Source organism: Coturnix japonica, chromosome 17 (assembly GCF_054131305.1).
Source record: "Coturnix japonica strain WE chromosome 17, WE-NBRP24, whole genome shotgun sequence".
Lineage (NCBI taxonomy): Eukaryota > Metazoa > Chordata > Aves > Galliformes > Phasianidae > Coturnix > Coturnix japonica.
In genome coordinates, this window is record NC_140679.1 from 15,463,069 (window position 1) to 15,486,354 (window position 23,286).

At 45.1% G+C, this 23,286-nt stretch overlaps 1 protein-coding gene across 4 annotated transcripts in view; it reads left to right on the forward strand.

Moving 5' to 3' along the window:
- CSMD2 (CUB and Sushi multiple domains 2) overlaps window positions 1–23,286 on the forward strand; it is a 211,829-nt gene that overhangs the window by 22,976 nt on the left and 165,567 nt on the right. For 3 of the 4 annotated variants that reach the window (XM_085518153.1, XM_085518155.1, XM_085518156.1), the window contains exons 1-3: window positions 1,547–1,850; window positions 2,040–2,295; window positions 15,883–16,099. In XM_085518153.1, coding sequence (XP_085374279.1) covers window positions 2,139–2,295; window positions 15,883–16,099 — 374 coding nt within the window. In that variant the 5' untranslated portion in view covers window positions 1,547–1,850; window positions 2,040–2,138. Of the gene's footprint in view, window positions 1–1,546; window positions 1,851–2,039; window positions 2,296–15,882; window positions 16,100–23,286 lie in introns of those variants that run through there. The other variant, XM_085518154.1, reaches the window with a different exon arrangement.

A 23,286-nucleotide genomic window follows, 5' to 3' on the forward strand; every position in this document is an offset into this window, starting at 1 on the left:
GCATTTATTCTATGTGCCCTTGCCAAGCCCTCAAAGTTCACTGTTTGGGCAGGGAGGAGAGATGAGTTGCAGTGATAGATGCTGGTTATGGTGATGGATTCTATGTTCATCACACTGCATTTAGCAAATAAAAACTTTTTTCTTTCTTAAAGAGAGAGTAAGCTTTCGTTGCTAGGTGTGGGGCCACGCTTAGTTGGGAGCCCTTCATTTGCAATAGGTATGGCGTTATTGCCCAGGAATAAAGTGGGACTGTGTCTCCTCAATGACTCGATTATGCTGGCTGCTTGCTCCCGGTGCGGGGCTCCAGACCTTGGCTCGGCTGCGCTCTGCTGTGTGCAGCAACCCAGTTGCATCTCCGGCTACAGCCTGGGGGTTGGGGGCCCGAGGTGGATGGATGTGTAAGGGAGAAGCGATGTATAGAGCTGTCAAGTGTGGTACCCTGTTCTGTGATCCTTTTCGATTTGGATCCGTGCCTTTGAACAATAAGGTCTATTTGAATAGGACACTGCAGTTTAAGCAGACATAAAGCAACTCTTTCATGTAACAGCGCTGGTTGCCTTGGCTCTTGGCATTGGCTCACAGTGTAGGCAGTGGAAGGATTCAAATGCAGAGGGGACACAGGGAGCGAGAGAGAGGCTGGATCCGAGGGCGGAGGGGCAGTTTTGCGAGCCCTCGATATCATTTGTTTTTAAGCTGTCAAATAAGCTCATTCAGGGCAACCGGAACGAGCCCCAAAAAGGGGGTTTTGCAGCAAAGCAACTGCAGCAAAAGCAGGGCGGGGGTTGGGGGCGGCCCCGAGCCGGGCTCGGCTGCTTCGCCCTGCTCCATCCCGGGGGGTGTCGGGGGGAGATGGGGAGGATGCGAGTCTCGGTGCTGCGGGACGGGGCTGCTGCTGGCCGAGGGGTGGTCGTTGGGCAGTTGGTTGCCGGGAATTTTGGGGGGGCGGGGGGAAACGAACGACTTCTCAGGGTGGTTTTTTTCCCTTTCTGTTAAGCTGTAGTGTCACGTAGTTGTTGTTTTTCTTGTCCGCGGATCTGCGCATCATCGCCACGATAATTAAGTTCCTCACTGTATCTTTTAAAGACCGCATTTTTTTTCCTCCCCCCTATCTTGCATGCAGCCGTATGGACAAATGGACTAACAGACGCTTAAAAAACAACAAGGTGGGGGTTAGAGGAGGATGCTGCTCTCAGCCCGGTCCTGGGGGGGTTATGGGGGGGCTGGCTCAGCCCGTTCCGTTGCCCAGGACAGGTCAGAGCGTGGGGCTGGTCCCTTTTATGTTCTGCATTTACCCAATTTTGCTTCATCACCAAAATCGTGTCAATATCATCAAGTTGTTTACCGGGGGGGGGGCTGCGCTGCTTCCCAGCTGATGTCTTTGTAGCGGAGATGCTCTATGTGTGTCCGTGGGCAAAATGGGGGGGGAGGGGGCTGCCACGCCAGAAACCTGTGGCGTGCATTAAAAAACAAATGCCTAAACATGCTAAAGCGTAATTTGCGGCTTGCTGGTGGTGCTGGGGCGGGGGCTGGTGGGAGGATTGCGTTGGGTCCAAGGAAGCAGAAACGAGGCAGATCTGCTCGCTGGTTACACGGCAGCCCCTCATGGCATCGCCCGAGCCCCCTCCCAGCATTTAGAGAAAGAGGTGAAGGAAGATACAGGAGCGATTAATCAAGTGGCTAATAAAAAAAGTATAAATCCCCGGGGGCTGCGCGCCGCTGATGCCGGAGAGCTGGCTCGGAGACAGGCACCGGGAGGGACGAGCCAGCCCTCCTCTCTTCGCCTCTCCTCTCCCCGAGCTGCTGCCACACTTGGTTCATTCCAGCTGCAGAAGCTCAGAGCCTTCCATGCGGTGGGATTTTATTTTATTTTATTTTATTTTTTCCCTGGGCTGAGAAAGGAAAAATAAATAGTTAAAAAAAATAACCAAGAAATCGCAAGCCTGACCTGCTGTTTTTTTTTGGTGTTGGTTTTATTTATTTATTTATTACCCCCCCCCCTCACCCCCCCCACCCTTCTTGCTTTTCTCCTCTTCTTCCAGCCGAGCCGAGGACTATCCCAATCGCAAAGGGGGAGAAAAAAGGGGGAAAATCCACCAGCAGCCAACCCCCAACACGCCCCATTCCTGCCGTCCTTTGACATGCAACCTTCCTTGGGATGGGACCGGCCGGGATGCAGCTGCAGCCTCGGAAGGAATTGGGGAAAATTGGGGATCTTGGCTCTGATGACGGTGGAAGTGAGCTCCTGGAGCCGGGTGCTGCTGCTCTCCGTGGGGCTGCTGGCTGCCTCCACCAACGGTGAGTGTATTGGGGAAGGCTGGTAACTTTGGGGCATCTCCCTGCTTGATGCTTATAGCCTGGGACTGCTCTTCATCCTCTTTCCAGGGGTCTCTAGTGTGTGTCTATGTGTGTGCTTGTATGTCAGCACACGCTTTCCCATAGTGTTGAATGAGTGTTGGGTTTTCTTTAGGTAAGATTGTTGCACCCAGAGGCTGGATGGAGAGAAACTGTCTTAAATGATGTAATACCACACAGAACCTTGGAGTATTTCTCCTTCTCTGACGGGTCAAATAATTAGCGCACGGTTGCTGTATGATACACGAGATGACTGTGAGAAATGCCATTGCTTTCCCCCTTGCATCTTAATTCATTATATCAGTACCCACAGCGTTTGACCATAGCTGATAAAATAGCTTTGCGCTCCTTGAATGAAAATGGAAGCACTTTCCTCCTATTCCCCCATTGCATTTTGAACTTGGTGTGCTCTTACAGATGAGCTCCTTAGCCCTCAACACAGTGATTTTAGTGAGAAATGCATGTATTGACTTGGAAAGAGGGAGACTTCCATTTGGGGGCCGTGTGCGGACGTCGCCTCCCCGGTTTCTGCAGCTGACCTTGTAGCAAAAGCACATATAGGGGCTGAAGTTTATTTCTGGTGCAAACAGCAAATATTTAGGGACTGTCCTTGTGTCTGTGGGAGGGGGAAGAGTGGGAGAGCTGTGCTTGGCAGCCTTCTCTCATCGCTGCTGTGCCCTGGTTTCCAAGAGTTTCTGAGTAATGTTTGTCTTGTCTGCTGCATCCTAGGCTGGAGGAATGCATCCCTGTGTGTGTTCATGTGGATAAAAGCTTTTCTTTCCTATTTGAAATCCTCGTGTAATTTAGGATGCAACACTCATTTTTATTATGTAAGGCAGACTTTCTCCAAAGAGATTTGGAATAATTAACTGTTCCTCCCGAGTGCTCTTGCAGTGGACCCAAGGAGTTGTGCTAACTGGAAGCATCTATTAGGGAAGGAGGTGGAACCACCCAGCAACCCACAAGCCATAATTAGGGACGAGTATTTATTTTTGGTGGTTATTTCTTTTCCTTTCTTCATCAAGGAGCATTTTGCCTGTCCACAAGGGAGAACCGTTCCAGCAGTTTCTGTTGTTGCTTTCCTGATAGGAACAGAACGATGCAGAGATACCTAAAGAAGATTTACTATGTCAGGCTTTTGCAGCTCGCTCTCCTCCTTTCAGGCTATCTGTAGCTTTTTGCACACTAGATCTTCCAGGTTTCTTTCTGTACCTGCTTGTTGGGTATTTAATCTTTTCTTTCCAGGCCCCTAGCTCTATCCCTGCATTCAAAGTGCTGTTTGATGCCTTCATCCAGTGGTCAGCGCTCTGTTTATTTCTCTGCAAGTCAATCTGCAGAAGCTTTTCAGATGCAAGATTGCTGCCGGTTTTTCTTTTTAATTTGCATCAGAATTAGGCACTCAATGGGGACTCTTTCCCAGCTCTTCCTTTATGAAACCCCACTAATGGTCTTTTAGTCAGGGTTCAGCTTGGTACTGACTTGCTGCAGGAGCTTCACAGCGCAGTGATGGCACCTGCCAGGCAAACACAGCCACTTCAATGCAGAACCCGGTGCAGTTTTGGGGTCTGACCCCAGGAAGGAAGCTGGCTGTGCATGGGGGGCTTCTGCTGCCTTTGCTGAGCAGGGTGTGATCATTGGGAGAGCAAAGTTCCTTGGAGACTTCAGTTCTGATCTCTCCAGTTTTTGGTGTTGGTGTGGGTAGTAATAACCATGAGTACCCATAGTGTGGCAGCAGAGCTGTATGTATATATATATTAAACTACTGGTTAGTGGTTCTGGCCAGCTGGAAATAAAAAGGGGAAGAAATCCTCCTGAGATCACGTCAGCTGGTCCTGCTGCCCAACAGCATCCTTCTAATCCATGGCTGTTTGCTGTGTGTGCTTCCTTCAGATGCATGGGGGAGCAAGGTGAGGCAGCTCCTGTTGTGCAGCGAGCTGAACCAGCTATAGGAAGGTGCTCAGCCATCCACCAAAGTTTGTTATGAAGGTGGGAGCTAATGGGAGAGGAAGTGGTTCATGATTTCCCTTTCTTATTTGTGGTGACTTGATGGCCTTTGGGTTTGAGGAGGGCAATGGGGCTTGTCTTTGGCTGGGAGCAGACTGGCTCATGTTGCTTTAGCAGTCAGCATCTTGTTTTGTACTAACAGAAAGTTGCAATGTGGTCTTACCAGTTTAATCCCACTGTAGTTTTCTGTTCTTCTTGATGGAAGAAGAGTTTTAGCAAATCCTTCCTCTGAAGCTGCTTGTGAGTTTTGATGCATGTGTACATATCTCCATTGTAAATCACCCTTTTATTTTATTCCATTGTCTCAAGTCTGCACAGGATGAAGAGAGAATCAGGGATTGTTGCTCTGCTAAGGAAGCAACTTGGCTGTGAAGCGCTCAGAGCATGTTTTTGTAGGGGGTGAGGATGTAAGATATTATATACGAAGCAGTGGATGGATGTTTGTGTAGGAGGGAAGGGTAGCTAGCTTGATTACATTTGATTGTGGCACCTGATGAAACTAGAGTATATGATGATAGTAGCTGAGCATGTCATTTTGGTATGAGTCCTACTACCAGCGTTGAGGCAGTGTAGATAGCAGTGCTAAATGGAATGAATGATTCCCACTTACTCATTCACGTCTTGCTGATGCCTTTTGTCACAGGAGATGGAGGTGGTTCTGGCAGACGTGTAGAGGTTGCAGCTCTTTGCTTGGGATCAGACTGGCCTGGGGAGGGTGGGTTTAACAGATGGCTTTGTGTTGCAATGCTCTCCTTGCCTTTGGGACCACAGAGGAGGAGATGCTTGGCCTGGGCAGGATGCTTTCAGTGTGTCACAGTGGGGTGACATGGGGGTGATCCTCAGTTGTGTAGGATTGGCCCAATCCTTCCCTTGCTGTGTGCCTGTCCATGTGTACCTGGACAGCTGTGGCACTCTGGTTTGAATGGAGCACATTGAACTTGTTTTCTTACCTCTTCATGGAGGTTGGTGCTCTGGTGAGGTCTTCCTGAAGAGTGTCTGCATTTATCATGGCCTTCTACATGGAAGCAAGTGCCCATACAACAGGTAGAGGTGTGCAGGGGAAGGAACCCTTACTGGGAGCACTGCAGTGTGTGGTGCTGCCTCGCTATGTGACCCTTAGCAATCAATCTCACTCATTCTTTGCCTTCTCATTCTTCATGCTGATTGAGTTCATCATTTGGGGTACGGGAGACTTTCCTTTGCTATGTGATTTCCCCATTGCCCATCACTCAGTGCTGCTGAAGAACATCCAGGCTCAAGCTTTCCTTGCCGCAGAGCCGGTCTGTCATGTCACATAGCTCCTAAGGAAATTCTGTATTCAGCTGGCTGATGGTTCCCAGCCCATGCAGCCTGCAGTGGTACAGAGGTGGATGTCTGCTCTGTTGATCCTCGGTGGCTGCCTTCCAGTTGTCTATGAGTTCCTGTCAAAAGGATGCATCTGTCAGAATGGGTGCAGGAAACGTGATCCAGGCAGTCTGCCATAGATCCCAGTGGAGATGTGTTTGCCAAGGTGATTCAAGGCTTAAGGTGTAGCTGAGCTGTTGGTAGCATATTCAATAGGTTGTATTCCTGCTGTAGAGAATGCTTTTTCCTAAACAGGAACAACTGCCTCATTGATCTGTTTTCAGGGACAAAGGGGGACTTTAAGATGTAGGTACTTAAACTGCTTTCAAAGAAATCAAGATAGAGATGCAAGCAAAAACCCCAGTGCTCTGGTGCTGGTAGCCCTCATAGTGTCTGTTTACACAGTGTTTCTGGAGGAGTGAAGTACAGTGCAATTATGGAAATCAATGTACTTTACTTGCTATAAACATGATGCAGTGCAGTAATCTGCAAAATAAATATGCCTCTGCCATGCTATGCAGTGGCTGACTGATCTGATAGTGGTTAATGTGTAACTGGGAAAATCCCATTGATTAAAGAAATCAAATTAACTCCGTTTCAGTCTTTGCTACCATGGACACGGTCAGGATGGAGATAACATGCTGCAGTGAGCCTGTGTGCATTTTCCTTTTACCTGCCCTGTGTGGAAGTGGATCAGAGGGTTTTTTGACTTGTGGCTTTCTTACGTTGCTTCACAGTGGACTGAATATGGTGTTCCTTTTTTCTTCCCAGTCTGAGCTATGTCTCTTCCTTCAGCCTGTTGTAGGAGTGACTGCAGTGATGCTCTGTCTTTGAGGTGCAGGCATTGCTGCCATGATGCACTGTATGCCACTGCTGGGGGGAGGAGGAACAGGGGCTATGGGAGCCCTACAGCTGCTGGTTATGACTGTGGGGCCCATATAATTGTGCAGCAGGGTGATGTGGTGAGCTATGGCTCTCATGGAATTGCAGGAAGATTTGCAATTGTGAGGTCCAGAGCAGCATTGGTTGCCAGGGAGATGTGTGATAAAAAAGTAATTAAAAAAAGAAAAAATCTCTCTATGTTATTGAGTGCAAAGAAGGGGAAGGTCACTTTAAAGGACTTACGGGTCCCTTCCAACTTGGGGTGTTCTGTGACACCCATGCAATGAGACAGCAATGCAGTGTCTAAAGGGTAATTAATGTGTGATGGGGCAACCAGCACCAGCAGAGAACAGCTTTGTACTCATATGTACCTTTGACTGGGCCTCCTGAGAAAGGAGATGTTTATGAGGTGTCTTGTCCCTAAGGATGAGGTCTGAGCTGTATCTGCACGAGCAAACGTGAAGGCATTTTGCTGTAGTTACACTGAAACAGAACAATTTCTCAATCCATTTATCAAAATGTCTGCAGTTCCCATTTCAAGGCAGATAAAGCAACAATGAATATCAATAAAGGTGTCTTTATCCAGGACATTTAAAAACGAAAAAAAGAGAAGATTGGTTCCTTTGGCCTCTGGCTTGTGCTAGCACTCTGGAATGCTAAGTGTGTTTTGTCCTAATGAAATGGCTTCATTTAGGTTCCATCCTCCTGCCTTTGTTCCACAAGTGTTGCTTATAGACATGGGAATTGAGCTGTTTCTGAGGCTGCCAGCTCAGATGTGGACCATGGAGGAATCTCCTTGCCCTTGGTAATAATGGCCTCACCTGCATCCGGAACCAGGTGCTGTAGGAGATGCAAGAGCATTGCAATAGGGAGATGGGAAAGGTGAACTGATAGCTGGAGAGATGCCCATTGCTGGGGATCTTATGGTTCAGTGCTCTTCTGTTTGTGTTCCTTCTCTACTTGGAGGAGTCATTGCAGCCCAGTTCCAGCTCTTCTCCATGGCTGTTGGCTCTTGGAAGTCCTTGAGGGTGTGAGCCGTTGTCCTTCTGTTTCACTTCCAATTGGGTATGAGTAAAATCTGCAGAATGCTGAAATGATTTACAGATTTATTCTGCGGAGAGATGTGGCTATGTTTGCAATAGGCTTTCTGCAGATACAAATTGCGCTGTGTTGATTAGCCTCACAGGTTTCGATGCTCTTGGTTCTCTCCCTTGATTGCACGGAGCGAATTCAATCATTTCACGTACAATTTGGGATTAATTGGGAATGACGTGAAGGTGAAGGTTGTCTGTTTGCTGCTGTACTTCAAGAAATAAAGTACTCGTGGCAAAAAGTCAGGAGTGTAATGCAGCTTGGCTCTTCCTATAGGCTGTGCTGTATTACTTGCATGGTCATTGGCATGTATATATGTCCACATTTGTGCATTTTTTGTGTTCCCAAGCTTGAGACCTAATGGCTTGTAAAGGGAATTCTTTTCCTCAGCCATTCCTCCTTCACGTTTCTGTCACCCCATGATGTTCAGCAGGATTCTTTCCTCCTCTCTTTGCTACAGGGCCAGGGAGGATCTGGTCCTTTGTCAGGTAGGCGCTTGATGTGATGCTCATTGAGCAGCCATTGCCAAGCTGGAGGTGCAGAAAATGGCAGCTCGTTTCTTCTGCAACAAAGACACTTAATTCAGTCTTCCTGTCCCATTGGATACACTGAATAATGATACTAAGAAAAACCATCTATCCTTCCAAAAAGAAGAAATCTGTTTCCTCAGAAGTGTAATGAGCTTTCCCAAAGCCAGTGTCATTTTACAAGATGCTACCTGCATCGTGCAGCATATTGTTTATATCCCTCGATTGTGTTTTTGTCTCTGTTATGGGAAGGTTAGATGCTGGTTGTGGACTCTGTGCATCTGTTAGCCACAATCCTGCTCTGTTTCCATTAAAGTTAAGCACCACTTGAAAAACCTCGTTGTTAACAGAGAAAAAGTAGCATCTACTTGCTGAAATAATGAGTTTTTGAAGAGCAGGGAACTGGTCCCTGTTGGGATTTCTTCTAAAGCTGGATTTAACACAGCCTTCATAGGAACCAGTCCTGGGATGCGCTGAGAAGAGGCTGAATCCTCTGCAGGGTTCTCCCTTTCCCCGAGGGCTCCAACTCTGCTTCTAGAAGCTGTGCTGACTCTCATCATCTTGAAAGATGATGGCAAAGCACAACTGTGTTGGAGCTGCAGTGTTTTGGCAGGGTGTCTTAATGAAAATACATCTAAGAAAACAACCTGGCAGGTACACATTTGTTGAGGGAACAATGTGTGAAATGGTCCCTGTGTTTTGCTTTAAAGCCTGGAGGTAAAGCACAGTGAAACCTCGTGGTTTGTGTGGCTTTTGTTGAATGAATTTCTTGGGCCTTCATAGTGAAGACGGCTGTAGTAGCTCCATGCAGGTGTCTCAGACCCGTGGGTCTTTCATTGCTGGGAAGTGGTGTTGCTTGCTGTACCTTTATCAAGAATTAGGGCATCAGAAATGGTCCTGCAAGCCTGTGCTGTCATCATCTCTTCATAAATAGCCAATTCTAACTGATGGAAGTCAGCTTAGCAACAGCGAGTTAATTCACTGCATTTAAAGTGCTCCAGAAAATGATGTTTTATGGGAGGGTCTGTCATTTGTTCCTACTGAGTGCTGCGATAGGCTTAAACTAGGGAACAAATTATAACCTCTTTTTTTTTTAACCTAATGCCAAGGGCTGTTATATGGGCAGGTTTTTTTCCTTTTCCATGCCCGCATTTAGCAAATGAGATTTCTTACCCCCCAAAAAAACCCACCCAATTTGAGCCTACAAGTCGATGCAATTCACCCCTTGTTAACTCTTTGATTGAGAGCTATGTAGATTGAAGAAGAAAGGTATTGATCTGCTTTTGGGATTGAAAACTAAGATTAAATAGAAAGTCCGAGGGTGAAAATGAGTTTTTAAATGAACGGACAAGCAGAAAGAAAAATAAAATAGTACAATGTACTGGAAATCAGCTCTGAGGCTTTGGCACTTAGTGTGGATGGAGGCTGTGGAACACAACAACTGTATGGAGGTGCTTTGGGGATCGTACATTGAGTGTCTCATATTGGGGCTTAAATGAGAACCTTTCCAAATTGGGTCAGAACAAGAGAAAAAGAAGCCTGGTATCACTTTCACTTTCAGAGTGTAGATTGGTTGTTATGTGTGGATATGGAAAGTCTATGTGAAAGGCATGAAACTCTGGATATAATTGAAGTGTTTCAAGTGGTCGCTTTTTCTTCTGCATCTGATTCATGAGGGACCTTTTGTTGCTGTTTCTTCATTAGTCTGTGGCACCACTCCTGGTTTTTGGGTGGATTTTTGGCTCCTTTGGCTAAGTGAATTGTCAAGTCTGTGCAGCGTGGGCTTCTGGTGACTTTCATTGATTGCTCAAGGTGACAAGTAGGCTTTTGGTAGTAAATACAAAGTGCAGCTCTACTTAAAGGATGCGATTGTGAAAGTGCTGTTAACAGAATCAAATACACAAATGGATTTATATCCCAACAAAAATTCCCGAGAGAAATTGCCTTCTGTTTGCTGCTTTTTGTAATTCAAATACAATAACAGAAGAGCAAGCTGTTACAATGCAAACGCCTGGCAGTGCGTTTTGTTGGAAGATCTCAATGCACTTGTAAATGTGAAGCGCATTTCTCTATTGAGTGCAGTGGAAGAATGAAGTGGAGTATGTGCTTATTCATGATGAGGGCTTTTTATTTCTTTATCCAGAGGCGTAGTAAGATCTTGGTCACTACTGACAGCTAACTTGCTGGTTATGGCTTTAGCTGAGTATTTGAAGTCTGTTCTGTGTCATTTCCTTCTTCAGAACTTCTGTCTCCTTTCTTTCTGAGCTCCTGGTGCTGGAAAGGACCAGTGGCTGCCCTGCAATTACCACAGATTGGTGCAGCTCTTGGCTTTCCAGGGAATTACAGGCAGATGAAAACATAACCAGGTTGCTCTGATGTCTGATAAGGCAAATAACAGCCCAGGTACTGCAGGTCTTCTCATGGTGATGTGGGTTTGGCAAAAGGAGGAATGGAAACTGATGCAAATCTATCGTAAGAAGATCTTTAAATGAGGCCCACGGTGTGATTTGTGAGATGGATTTCACACTGAATATTATTTCACCTTTCTTACCCCCTTTTTTTTGTAGATAAAGGAATCCTAATTGAGCACCGTGGATTGCCTGTTAAGATTCATGTATCCTTTCACTGGCAAAGAATTGAAATAGAGATTGGAAATTTGGTTTTAGAGCTCATGATTAGCACCGTATAAATCAGGGAGTAGAAATTCAGCCTGTGAGTGGAGCCTGGGTTTTGTGCAGATGCTTTTGACAGGTTGGTTTCCTTGTTGTTGGGTTTCCACATCAGGGATGAGCTGAGCTGTCAGGTGTAGAACAGGAGAATGACACAAACCTGAGCAGTGTGAGACTGGCTGCGGTGTTTGTAAAGGATATCTGGGCAACCAAAAAGCCATGAAGGGAAGTGGTGGGAGAACCTGGCTCTGGAGGCAGCGTGAGGAGGATATGCATTAATTGGTTAATGGTTGAGGAGGGCTTTGAAGATGGAAATAAATGTAGAAGTGCTTGGGGTGATTATTATGCTGACAATGGCAACGTAGAGGAGTGGTGGTGCTCAGGGAGCAGTCAGAATTGATTAAGAGATGATCTTGAAAGGGAAAGTTTTGAAGGGAGAAAATTGCATCCCTTGAGAAGGGGCCGCTGGGGCTGAATTTGGGATAACTGATAGCACTCAGCTGAGCAGGTGATGTCCCATAACGGGTGGTTTGTGTGTTTCTCAGTTTCATCAGGAGATCACAAAGGATTCTTACACAGAGTCCCTTGCTCTGGTTTCACACCAATATGCAGCAATACAGCATGGCACATCCTCAGCAGTAGCTGTGAATGAAGCCAAGCCCTGCTCCCTGGCTCAGCTATAGTGCACTGCCTTTACTGATGGGATTCCTACTCTTTGTTTATTGTTAAAAGGTTCAGGGTTTCCTTTTTTCTATATACACTCTTTGCATCAAACTGCCTGGCTGGATGCCATCTCTGGGGGTCAGTAGAGCGTGGAAACAATCTCTCCTGTTGTGCTGCAGGCAGACCCATTCCTCTACTTTGTTCTACTCACGTTTCCAGATGAAGCAGTCATTGTGATGCTCTTTGTCACCTTGTTTCCAAGGAAGATGGTGAAAGCTGGAATTTGACTAGCAGGTGCTGCTTTGTGGACCAGTTGGTAGTTCAGTAACTCAGGTTCCTCATCAGCATCATCTGGGCAAAGATCTACTTTACTCCTACTGGGAATGTTGTTTGACATTGCATCTATGCTCACATAGATATCCAACATATCTATCCAACATCTATGTTGGATCAGATGTGTATGGAGGGATGTGTGTCTCATCTGCCTCCAGCCACTGAACTTGAGCTAGCTTAAAGAGAACAGTGTTGTAAGATTGCTGGTACAAAATACTGAGGGGGGGAAAAAAAAAATCATTTATGTATCTTTAATAAACAGAGACTTCTCCGTTTACTTTGATACTGCTTAGATTATTTAGCATTGATAGCAGGGATTTTTCATAGACGATGATTAAAGTAGATGTATTCCTGCTGCTTTTAACAGAGTATATTGGCATCATTTTGTCTATCTACTTATACAATGTTTCATCTGTAGCGCAGCCCCTTAACACGAGATGATGTAGTTTTGCTGGTTGTGACAACTCTGAAACACTGGTGCAAATCTTCTGCTAAAGGCCTGTCCTGTTCTCTAGCTTTGGTTCTGTTTAGATTGTAAGCATTTCAGATAGTAAAGTGGTATATAAATCTGCTGGGGTAAGTGCTGCTAAAGTAACTGAGAAAGATAGAGCACGCACCTGGGGAAGGCAGCATGGCATAGTAATGTCTCTGATAACCCAACTGGGACGTGTGTTGTGGTGCAGCTCAAGTCCTTACCAGCTACGTTCCAGGTAGTGTGATTTTTAGGGTCCCCCTTTTAATAGCAATCTGCTTTTAAAGTACAAGGTCTTGAAGCCCCAAATCCCTGCTGTTCCAGGGCAGGGGGCAGCCTGTGTCAGGTCAGCTGCCGTGCTGCCCTGTCCTGTTAGAAACAGGGAGCTTCAGCCTTGGGGGATGATCTGGCAGCTGCTGCCATGACCCATGTACTCGCTGCAGCAATTTGTCTTAACCCAACAAGGCATTTCTTTCCAGCAGTTGAAGTCTCTGGCTTCTCAACATGTCAAGGGATGCTGTGCAGCTGTAAGACAGACATACGTGCACTGTCATGTTCTTGTGATTTAAGTTTTGCCCTGCAATGGCTTTTGATGTTACTTGAAATGGGCAGAACTCCTTTGATCATGCTACTGGGATTGTATGCCCTTTCAAGGTTCAATCATGAAACATAAAAACAAGTCTTTTTAGCTTTATTATGTTTTTTCCCATTCCTTCCAAGGGAGAAGGTTAGCTTAGTGTTGAGGAGAGAGATGTACAAGCAGGGATGATGTGATATCCCCATAGTACTGTGCAAGTCTGCTGTAGTCTGGAACTCGTGCCCTGCTTTGGATTTGGGGCCCATGCTGTGATCCTTCAGGGACTTGGCAGTAGGGGTGTGAGCTAGATTCAGATAAAAATGTGTGTTCTTTGCCCTTGTGTTCTTCATTTCATGCGTTCACAGTAAAAAAAGGCACTGGCTATCAGAGATGTTAATCATCCCCTTGATGATGTTCTTGAATCCAGTGGCTTTTGATTAAAAGTTATAGTTAATGGAATGCCTCTGCATTATTTATTACCCTGTGGGCTTTGATATAAGACTGCAGGTTAAGTTAAAACTATGAAAAGGTGAATGCTTAGGGAAACAAGGCTTAATTTATGAAGTCTGAAGGTACTTTCCCTGTGCGTTCACTTGAATTGTGTGAACAAGATAATGAAAGGCAGCCTGTGGGTAGATTAGTTCTGATTTCTGCTAGTCTGAAAGATCCAGAGGTCTGCTACATAGGAAGGCACAGTCACTTGCAGGTAAATCATTCAGAACAGTAAACCTTAGGAAAAGGAGCCTTTTTCTTAACCTAGATAGCAGAGGGATGTGGGATTGTTCTGGGGGGGCACTGGGTGGGTGTCAGCCTGCAGTGGGGTGGGGGGCAGTGAGGGAAATGTCCACAGCCAAAGGTGAATTCATCTAAACTGCACAGCACCGACTGGCATCGTCCTTGTAAACCTCTGTTTGTTCGTGCTCCTGGGCCAAAGGGATAAAGAGAATTGTTTCTGCAAGTATTCAGAGGAGAAATGGTGTGTTTCCTTGTCATGTACTTCAGATAAGGTTTTGTCAGTCAAGCCTGAGCTGAGCTAACTCATACCTGAAAACAAATTACAGAGCATGCATAAATTCTCCTGGGCTTCCAGCATCTCTTTTCCTATGCCTGCTGACTTCCATCAGTGTCCAATATAAACGAAGCTCCCTCCTATCACAGTTGATGAAGTATATATTGCTTTTCAGATTGTCAGCTTTTTGGAGAACTAATTTTTCTTTGCGATGAGCAGTTTTGTTAACTATGTGCATGGCACATCTTGGTCAGGATCATGAACATGAAGTTATTTCAGCGGATTGATTGGATATGTCATAGAGCCTTGTCCTCATTTTCTCTTACATATTTGTTTGGATTTGGCTGGGTTGGAGGCATTATTCTTTGTTTTAATCACTAATTACACAAGGATAGCATAAATCTATATTGATCTTAAATCTTGTATTTCATGTGACCTTGGAAATGTTTGGAACGCAGCATCTCTGACCTTGAATTTGCTTTCTCAACTTCATGCAGTGCTGGTGGCTTTGATGCCATCGGGAAAATGAGAGATGCAGCCTCTTCAATTCCCCACTTTCCTTAAATTGTTCTGATGATATGTACTTACGATTAAGATAAAATAATGTGCAGTAGATGGAGATTCAACTGCCGCATTGCTTACTGTGTGCCAGGCTGGGTGAAGGGGAGAGGCTGTGATTGAGTTCTAGGGGGCTGGAAGTGATGGGACTTTGGCAGTCTTTGAGTCACTAAACCAAACCCAGCCCAATTTTACCCCTCTGTGCCATTCCCAGTCCTGTGTTGGCTGTTGGCTTTACACCATCCTGCAAGGGGATCGAGCTAAGGTGGAGGAGGGGGGAAGGATTCACTCTTGTATTCATTTATATTGACAAACTGCACTGAGAGAGGCAGATGCCAGGTGCTGCAGCAATGCAAAGTACTGGAGACTGGCCTTGTTAATGAGTGATGTGCCTAGCTCAGCTTCAGTTCCCCATGGATTATAGGGCTGTCGTAACTCTTCCTTATGTAATAAACAGGGTACAAAAAGAGTCCCCGGGAAGTAAATATGATTAACCATCTTAGATTCATGAAGGTGTGAGCTTCATCCTATGGAGACAAGTTTCACTGAGCATTTTTACACCAAAGTAGGTCAATTTAATTGTGATTGGCTTTAATGAGCTTTACTCTGCAGTTCTTTACCTGTAGCTGGTTGGCACTCAGAAGCGTAAACACCATTGCTGCCTTTAAAAAAAGCAATGAGAAATCAAAGAAGCAATTTCTAGTCGGATTCATTTCAACTCAACTGGCACAGGTGATGCATAAGCAGGGTAAGCAAGGCAGGACCCATGAGAAAAGCCAACCCATGTTTAAGCAGCACTGACCAGCAGGTTTGCTGCCATAGGATAAAGGTGAAGCTTTGCTTTTGGTTTCACAGCAGTTGCCTTGCAAACTGTCTGTGGTTTCATTTCGGTGTGGGCAAATAGGGGTTATTTCATTAGAGCTGCAAAGAGATATCCAGGTTCGTATGAGTGAATTTGTGCCTCAAAAGACATTCCAGTAAAGTAGCAGCGAAGAGAGGAAAGCACTAAGGAGAATTTGTCATTTAGGCTGTCCCCAGCACATATTTATGTACTAGTTTCCCTTGAGAGAGAGGAAAAAAAGTCTCATATATCCGGAAATTGTGTATCATGGCAGTTGATCTTTATCTTTGGGATGGAGTGCTCACAGGTAGTGCTTTGGGGAAGGGAAAATTGATGGCTTTAAGTATTTAGTTGGTGGATGTGGGATGGGGCTTCTGCCTCAGCTGTGGAATCACAGAAGTGCCTTATGAATGTGGCCTGGGAGATGTTTGCTGTGTGTTTAGCCTGCAACCTAAGCAGGTTGAGTGGGAAGAATCCTACGTGGTCTGTTTCGATGGTGATGATGCTGAATTTGTATTCTGCACCATTTGACTTGTACTTTTGTCTTCTCTTTCACCAGCCCAGAACTGCAGTCACATTTTGCACGGCCCCAATGGGACGATACAGAGTCCAGGCTTTCCATATGGATATCCAAATTATGCAAACTGCACTTGGACAATCACTGCTGAGGAGCAGAACAGGATACAGCTTGTTTTCCAATCCTTTGCATTAGAGGAAGATTTCGATGTCTTATCTATCTACGATGGACCCCTTCAGCAGGGGAACCTGAGAACAAGGTACATTGTCTATGATAGAGATGTTTATAAGCCTATTCCTATTTCTGCTAGTAGGATTAAATGCATTCAGGTTGCTGATATATCCTGCAATAAACTGTGGTTCTTCATGAGCAGTTCTTTACAGCTCCTTTGCTTTCTTATCTCTGATAAAGTTTGATATGTTTCTCTGAATGCCTGACAGTAATGATTTATCAAAAGTCATTCTAGATATCCAGAGAAGTTAATTAGAAAATGGAGCAAGAGGGAAGCAAAGCTAATGTGCAGAGGAGCTTCCTTCAATCTGAAGGAGATTCTGAGTGGGAGGATGGATAAGGAGTGGGTTTCAGTTTACATCTCTACCCAGTGTTTTGTGGGGAATTACCCAAATTACTCAACATGTGGCTGGCCCATCAGCTGGATTGGGGTGGTATTTTCTCACTTCTGGCTGAACTGGTGGATCTTTGAGTAAGATAGTTTAGTATGGAGAATCTCCATGGAGTTTGATTTCTAAGACTTCAGGGCACCATCTTGAAATTAATAGAAAGTCAATGAGAGGCTGATTATGCATATAAAGCATTACTATGTAGCAGCTGTTAAACATTATGCCAATTTTCTGCATTTGGAGGAGTAATGACTCCTATATGCCTGTTGTTGTGTGATGTGGTGTCTGATTGCTGCTGATATCTGATAGTAATGTGCTCAATGAAGGAGCAATGGTGGCATCCTGTGTTAGAATCCTTGTTTGGATGCTGGACATGGATGGTTCTGGGCATTACTTCCAACTATTTGAGTTCTTTGACCTCAGTATCTTCTCCAACACAACTGTAAATCAGACACCATGGAATAACTGTGCCCAGCTATTGCTCTGAGCTACTCTTAAGCATGATATGTTATGGGCAGAAGTACCAGCAAGGGTGTTGTGATACAGTCCATTGGTACAACAGACCTCTGAGGTGCAGCTTGGCTGCTGCCTTTTAATGTGTGGTGTTGCAGGAGACAAATCATGTCCTCCCTCTGCATCACCAATGAATGTTTTGCACAACTTGAAGCACGTACAAGATGCAGGAGCACAAAGCAATGTGAGCATTTCATCTCTAATGAGTGGATGATGCTTTCAGGTAGCGGTGAACCATGGAGGGAAGGGAAATGAGCAGAAAAAGGGATTGTTGAGGTTTTCTAGAGAACTGACAGCTCTTACAGAGGGCTTATAGTAGTAAATGAGGTGTGGGCTCATACATGATGGACACTTGTGTTCTTCTCCTGCATGTTTCTAGATTAGTGATTGCAAGACCTGGATCTTGCTCCTCTGTGCTGTTTGCTGTCTGATCTCTTTGTTCAGCTCATATTTTCTCATACATCCATCTTACTTCATTAAGTTCTGAAGCCGTTGCCCAACATTGGACTTTTTTCTTCTTTCTTTTTTTGTCCCCTTTGGCTATCAATTTTTTTTTTTCTTGGACTGCTTTCCAAATGTATTCTATTCATCACTGAAGTGCAGCACCTGAAGATGGATGACCACACATCATTCATCAAAGCTGGTGCTACCGGGAGGTGAGCCATAATAAGCTGTAAGCAAGCATACAAAAGGGAAAGAAAAGCTGTTTCTATAGTGAAGGTAACTGCTTTGTTCACTGTTGTTCAAGGCCTATCAACAAAACAGCCAACAAAGACAGGAACTGTGCCTCCCTGCTTCTCCCACTGAAGCTTGTATTGTTGAGCATCGCTGATTTATTTCAGTAGGTCTTGACTGGGAAGAACTGAGTGATCTTGGGTATAAATGAGTGGCTTATGTGTTGGTGTGCTGAGGGATGAAGGATGCTCACATTCTCTCAAAACCTTGGAGTTCCACTTAAGGCATATATTGCTAAGAGTCCCCCGATCTGATGTCTCAGTGTCACATCTATGCCTTTTGCCTGTGCCTTCTAAGGAAGGGTTAAAAATTGCCTTCATCGTGTGCTGGTGAACACCCTGTTGTCTTGCAATTTAATGTGGTGTGAAAGTTCCCTAATAGAATAAGAGCAGACTTAATCCAATGAGACATTTGCTAATAAACTGCTTTACTGTATATTAGGGAATTTGCGCTGCGTGTTTGTGATGAGTATGTGAATATTAAATGGGTTTCAGTATCTTAATTTAGACGTGCAGGGATCTTACCATCTCTTGTATGACTTTGCTGTGGTTGATAAAACGGGAGCTTGCCTTAGAGCCCTTCCTTCTTCAGCCTCTTAAATGATTCTGCTTTTTCTCCACATTGTGCCTCGGCTTTTAGCAGTGAAAGCACTGCAAGCAAGGCAGAATCTTGTTTGGATCCTAAGAATGTGGGGAACTGGATTTTTATCCTTGGCTCGTATAGGAGAGCTGTGTTCTCAACCATTAGATACGATTTGTCACTTCTTTTTGGGGCCAGATGTGGCTTTCCTGTATGTGCTCATCAGCCCAAGCTGTCCCAAACTCCCATCCTTTGAATCCTTTGAGTCCCTGAGCTGCTGCTGGAGGTTGGATCTGAGAACTGCAGTTGCTCAAGAATACTTCTTGTGAATTCCCATTGTGCTGCACTGATTGTCATTGTGCAGGGGATGCTCCAATCAGGTTCCTTTCCTGATTGCTTTCCCACCGTGCTGGGCTTAGCAGCTCAGCAGAGACCTGACTGAAATTTGAATATTTGCAGTTATTTTTGGATCTCCAGATTGCTGTGGGGTTTGGGAGCCGCTTTGCACCTCTTCATATCTGACTGTGGTTACGTGACATAACCAGACAGTAGCTGACAAGAAAGAAAGAAGTAGCAAAGTGAGGCCGCGTGCCGCCTTCAAACGTTTTCATCTGGTGCTGATAATTTGTAATTAATGCAGAGATCTTCAATTAGTCGCTAACTTAGTGCAGGCCTAAGACTTCAAGTAATTAAGATGACGGGAAAGCATGTTTGCAGTGTGTTTGGTAAGTCAGCTGTTTGACGTGCATAGTCCTGTTTGTTGTGATGGAAGACATGGAGTTTACACTCAGAATAGCTCTGATCAATGAGATTTGTACTCTTCCTTCTGCAAACTCTTAGGAAAGGCAAAGGGCTGGGATGTGCAGTGCTTTCTTGAGGGGAAGAATGTCAGTAATATGTAGTTATAACACATCTCTTTGGCCATATTTAATAGGCTGCAAGATAAAATACTTTGTTTGATCTTACAAGTGTCAGATAGTGGTGATAAGAGGCGAGTTACCCACAGCATGACCTGTTTGCGGATCCAACAGATAGCTGTTTTTCTTGGTCATCTCTGCCCACATTGGTGTAGGGTTTGCTGGAGCTCAGAGTGGGGAATGAATTCCTGGAGATGCTGAATTTGCTGTCCAGCTGCACACAAATGGGTGTTAAGAATCTGTGGAGTCACCTTTGGTCCTGTGCCGTGGTCCTTTGTAGTCAGCTCATGTCTGCGAGGGGACTGTACTGCTTTACTGAGGGCAAAGATAAGAGGAATAAGGAGGGGCAGCTAAATCCTACTGTCATCCTTAGCTCCAGGATCCTATCTCCCTTCTCCCTTTAGCAGATTCTTTTGGTCATTTCATATTAAATTCCTAGGGATTGTGACCACAGAACGCTGATGGTTCTTGTATCATGCCCTGTGTGCAGTGTTCCTGATGCTGTGGGGAATCACTGAGTGTTTGTGGGATAATGGATGCAACAAAATCTTCAAGTTTCGGAGAGCTGATGGGGTGAATGCAGCAGCATTTGGGGCTGTTTGTGTTCTCTGCATTTCTATTAGGTCATATTATTGTGATGGGTGGTAAAAAGCTGATGATGGAATTGGGGCAGGGGGATTTTTGGACTGGGATTGTCTCCAGATATGGCTGTTCGTGCTGTGTGCTCGGTGCAGGGGCTCTCTGTGGCTCAGCCTTAAAGCCTCACTGTTATCTGAACTGTGAGTGGTTTGTTTTCCCACTAAACTGCTGATTAATGGTGTTTATGGGTAAAAATCTACTAGAAATCCTTGACAATGACTCTTGCTTCTTATTAAAGTAAGCTGAGCGTAGAAGGATTTTCTATAATTAGGTAACATCTAATAGATTTAATTAAGACTCCGCCTACCACCAATATTTTCCCGCTAGAGCGTGTCCTGTAGTACAACATCTGAATGTTTCTTGAACACAAGAACTTCAGGCTGAGTGTTAATAGCATTCAGATGACAGAAGCAGAGTGTTGTGAGGTCTGAATGTGGTCATCTTTATGTAGATCCTGCAGTGCCCAGAACTGGTGTTCCAGGTAAAATACATGGGTGAGGTGGGAGCTGCCTTAGGCATGGCAGTGTGTCATCAGCTGTTGGTTATTGCTTATTTCCATCTGTAAAATGGCCTGGTTTTATTTGTGGAAGTTTTAACTGTAGAATACTTAACCCTCCCCCCTTGGAGGGCCTGTTTGCTGGGATGGGGAAGGACTCAAAGCACAAAACAAACATCTGTGCCTTTAAGTGCCTTCCTCCCTTAGGGAGGCTTTTTTGGATGCATTGAGTCTCCAGGTCAAGGAATTATTTTATTTCACTTTAATGTCTGACCTTGAGAGTTTCTCAGGCAAAGCATCCTCTCCAGTCAATGCGTATTTCTCTTTTATCAGAATTAATGAAAGACTACAGGAGATGATACAATCTTACTAGATCATTGAAGATACAATGAAATTGTGAAGCGCTATTACTTGCAGGCTCAAATAGAAAATTGACAAATCTGCAGTGCCCATTGACTCTAATTCATTACTCTCCTGTTGGGCAGCAGAGGGTGGGCTGACTCCCTTCAGTCTCTTCATAGTTGTGTCTTGGTGTGGCACAAGGCTGCTGACGGCTGGGCTTTTTTCATAGTGAGTGTAATTGTCTGTTTGCAGACTCAAAACTGTTCAGAAGACATAAAGGCTTCTGCTGTCCAAAGGTAATTGCCCTGACATCTTCCCCTTACTTTGTAATACACAGTCCTGCAGCTGATTACTGCTGCTATGGTGGAATTAAAGGATGTGGGAGGAGGAGAAATATTTCCATTTGATCTGTTTGGTTGCTGTTGTCACCCATCCACGTGCATGTCAGCCTCGTGCTGGAGTTGTTTGCAGTCCTTGTGTTGGTAGCAGAGCAGGGGTGTAGAAGCAGAAGTTGCTGATGCAAAGTGAAAGCTGTGATGCTGTTGGGATTGAGGCTTTTTGCCTCCAGCACATCCAGCATTCCTGGAGCTGAGATCTCCTGCTAAACACCAGCATTTATCTGCATTGTTCACCTCATCCCTGCTTGGTGTTCAGCATTCACAGAAGGTGCAAGTGAACAGAGAATTGGGTATGATGTGAATCAATACTGGAGTCTTTTTAGAGAGATCTTCATCATCAGAAGCTGTTTTTTGTTTCAGGCTGTTTTCATCATACAGCACATCTGAGAGTTGCATTCCTTATTAACCTGTTCTGTCGGCTTGTTTTCACTGCACTTGTTGTGAAGGCCAACTTGCATCGCTTATTTGTGCCATCTGGATGCTTCCCTTTGATTTAGGTTTATAGAAAGCAAATTTCTACTGATTCCTTCTTTCTTCTTGCTGTTAAGTTTCATTACTATGTATAATTACTGAGGAGGCATAGCTGTCCTCTGGTCAGTAGCAAGGCTGTACTTTGTGGCCATGCCCAGAAGGATCAGAGCTGGCTGCTGAGCTGCTGTCCTGGGGTCACCTGGGCAGAACAGTGCCTGCCTTCTGCTGCTGCTTAATATTCACTTGGGAGAAGTGAAGGTTCTCTCTGCAGACCGGTGTCTGAAGCAGAGTTTGAACCTTGCTTGTGTATGCATCAGGAGTCGGAGGGATGCGTGGAGTTGGCAGCTGAGACCCAGAGCTGCTCTGCACGTCGGCTTTGGCTCTTCACAGTTGTGTGGCTTCAGCTTCTTGAGATTCAGATGGGGAGAGCAGGAGGAACAGGGCTGCATAGGTGGTAAGTACCGATGCTAACAAAGCCATAATTAAAGTTTTTGCTTGATTATCCCTCCATACGCTCACCCTCCTGGATGCCCAGCGTGTTCTGGGATTATTCACGTGGTTAAACAGGCAGCCTTTCAGCCTTAAGATACGTTCAGCTCCTGCGTCTGGAAAACTTAATGTTCCCTGAGAATTCCTTGGCCTTGTTAGCTGCTGGCACTTAGCAGCGAAAGCCTTTCTCTGCCCCTGGAGGATTTATGATAACAAACCCGTGGTCTCTGTTAAACGGTGAGGTTAGAAATGATGCTTGAGGAAAGAAATCCTGTGTTTACCATGGAAGAAACATGAAGCTCAAGTTGCTGTGTTCCCAGGGCATCAGCAGCAGCCTGCTGCTCCATCAGGGTGGTGCTCGTGATGTGCTCAGTGTGCTGCATAGCCAGGCATAGCTCCTGATGGAAGGGACTGATTCACCCTGTAAGGACAGGTGATGTCCTCCTTGCACGGCATTTGTTATGGGTTGCTTTGCTTTGTCCTTCAGGAGCTGTTTTGGATCATTGACAAGGATCTTTTGGGGGAAATGAAGTGACTGCCCGGGGTTGAAAATATTTTCTCTTTTTAAAATGGATTTGTACCAATGCCCAAAAGGGAAGAATACTCTCTTGACGTTATTGATTGCAATGCATGCATTCTTTTGGCTAGGAACATAATTTACCATTCCATCTTCTTGGCTAGATGGAACTGATCGTCAGACTCTTTTCAAACTGATATTTTTGCTGCTCCAGGAAGGGAACAGCCAAACTCACAGATGCTTGGGCAAAGACCTTCTGTGTTGGATGGACAAGAAATGAAAACAGAGCAAAACACCAGCTCGCTTTATGAGCTACACCCCACTTCACTGGGAATATCAGATCTGATTTGCCGAGATGTTACTAACATTTGGGGGACCTTTCTGATAATTTGTGCTTTTTCTTCTGAGTTTGTAAGAACAAAACCAGAGGAAACAGCTGCCAAAGTTGGCTCGTTTCTCTGTTATCTGAGGGAGTGAAAGCAAGATGTGCATAAAAGGAACATGATAAGAAAATGATGAACTTAGGAATGTTTTGCTTTTTTCCCCATACATTGGAAAAATGACATTTATTGAAGCTTGATGCTTAGTTGCTGCTCACAGCTTGAGAGCTGTGAAAGTCCCGTATATTTGAGATGGCTGTGCAGGCTTTAGGCCCTATAAATAACCCTTTTCTAGTGGGAATTCACCCAAAACTCATTTTAAATGAGCAGAGAAATCCATCCAGGCTGGA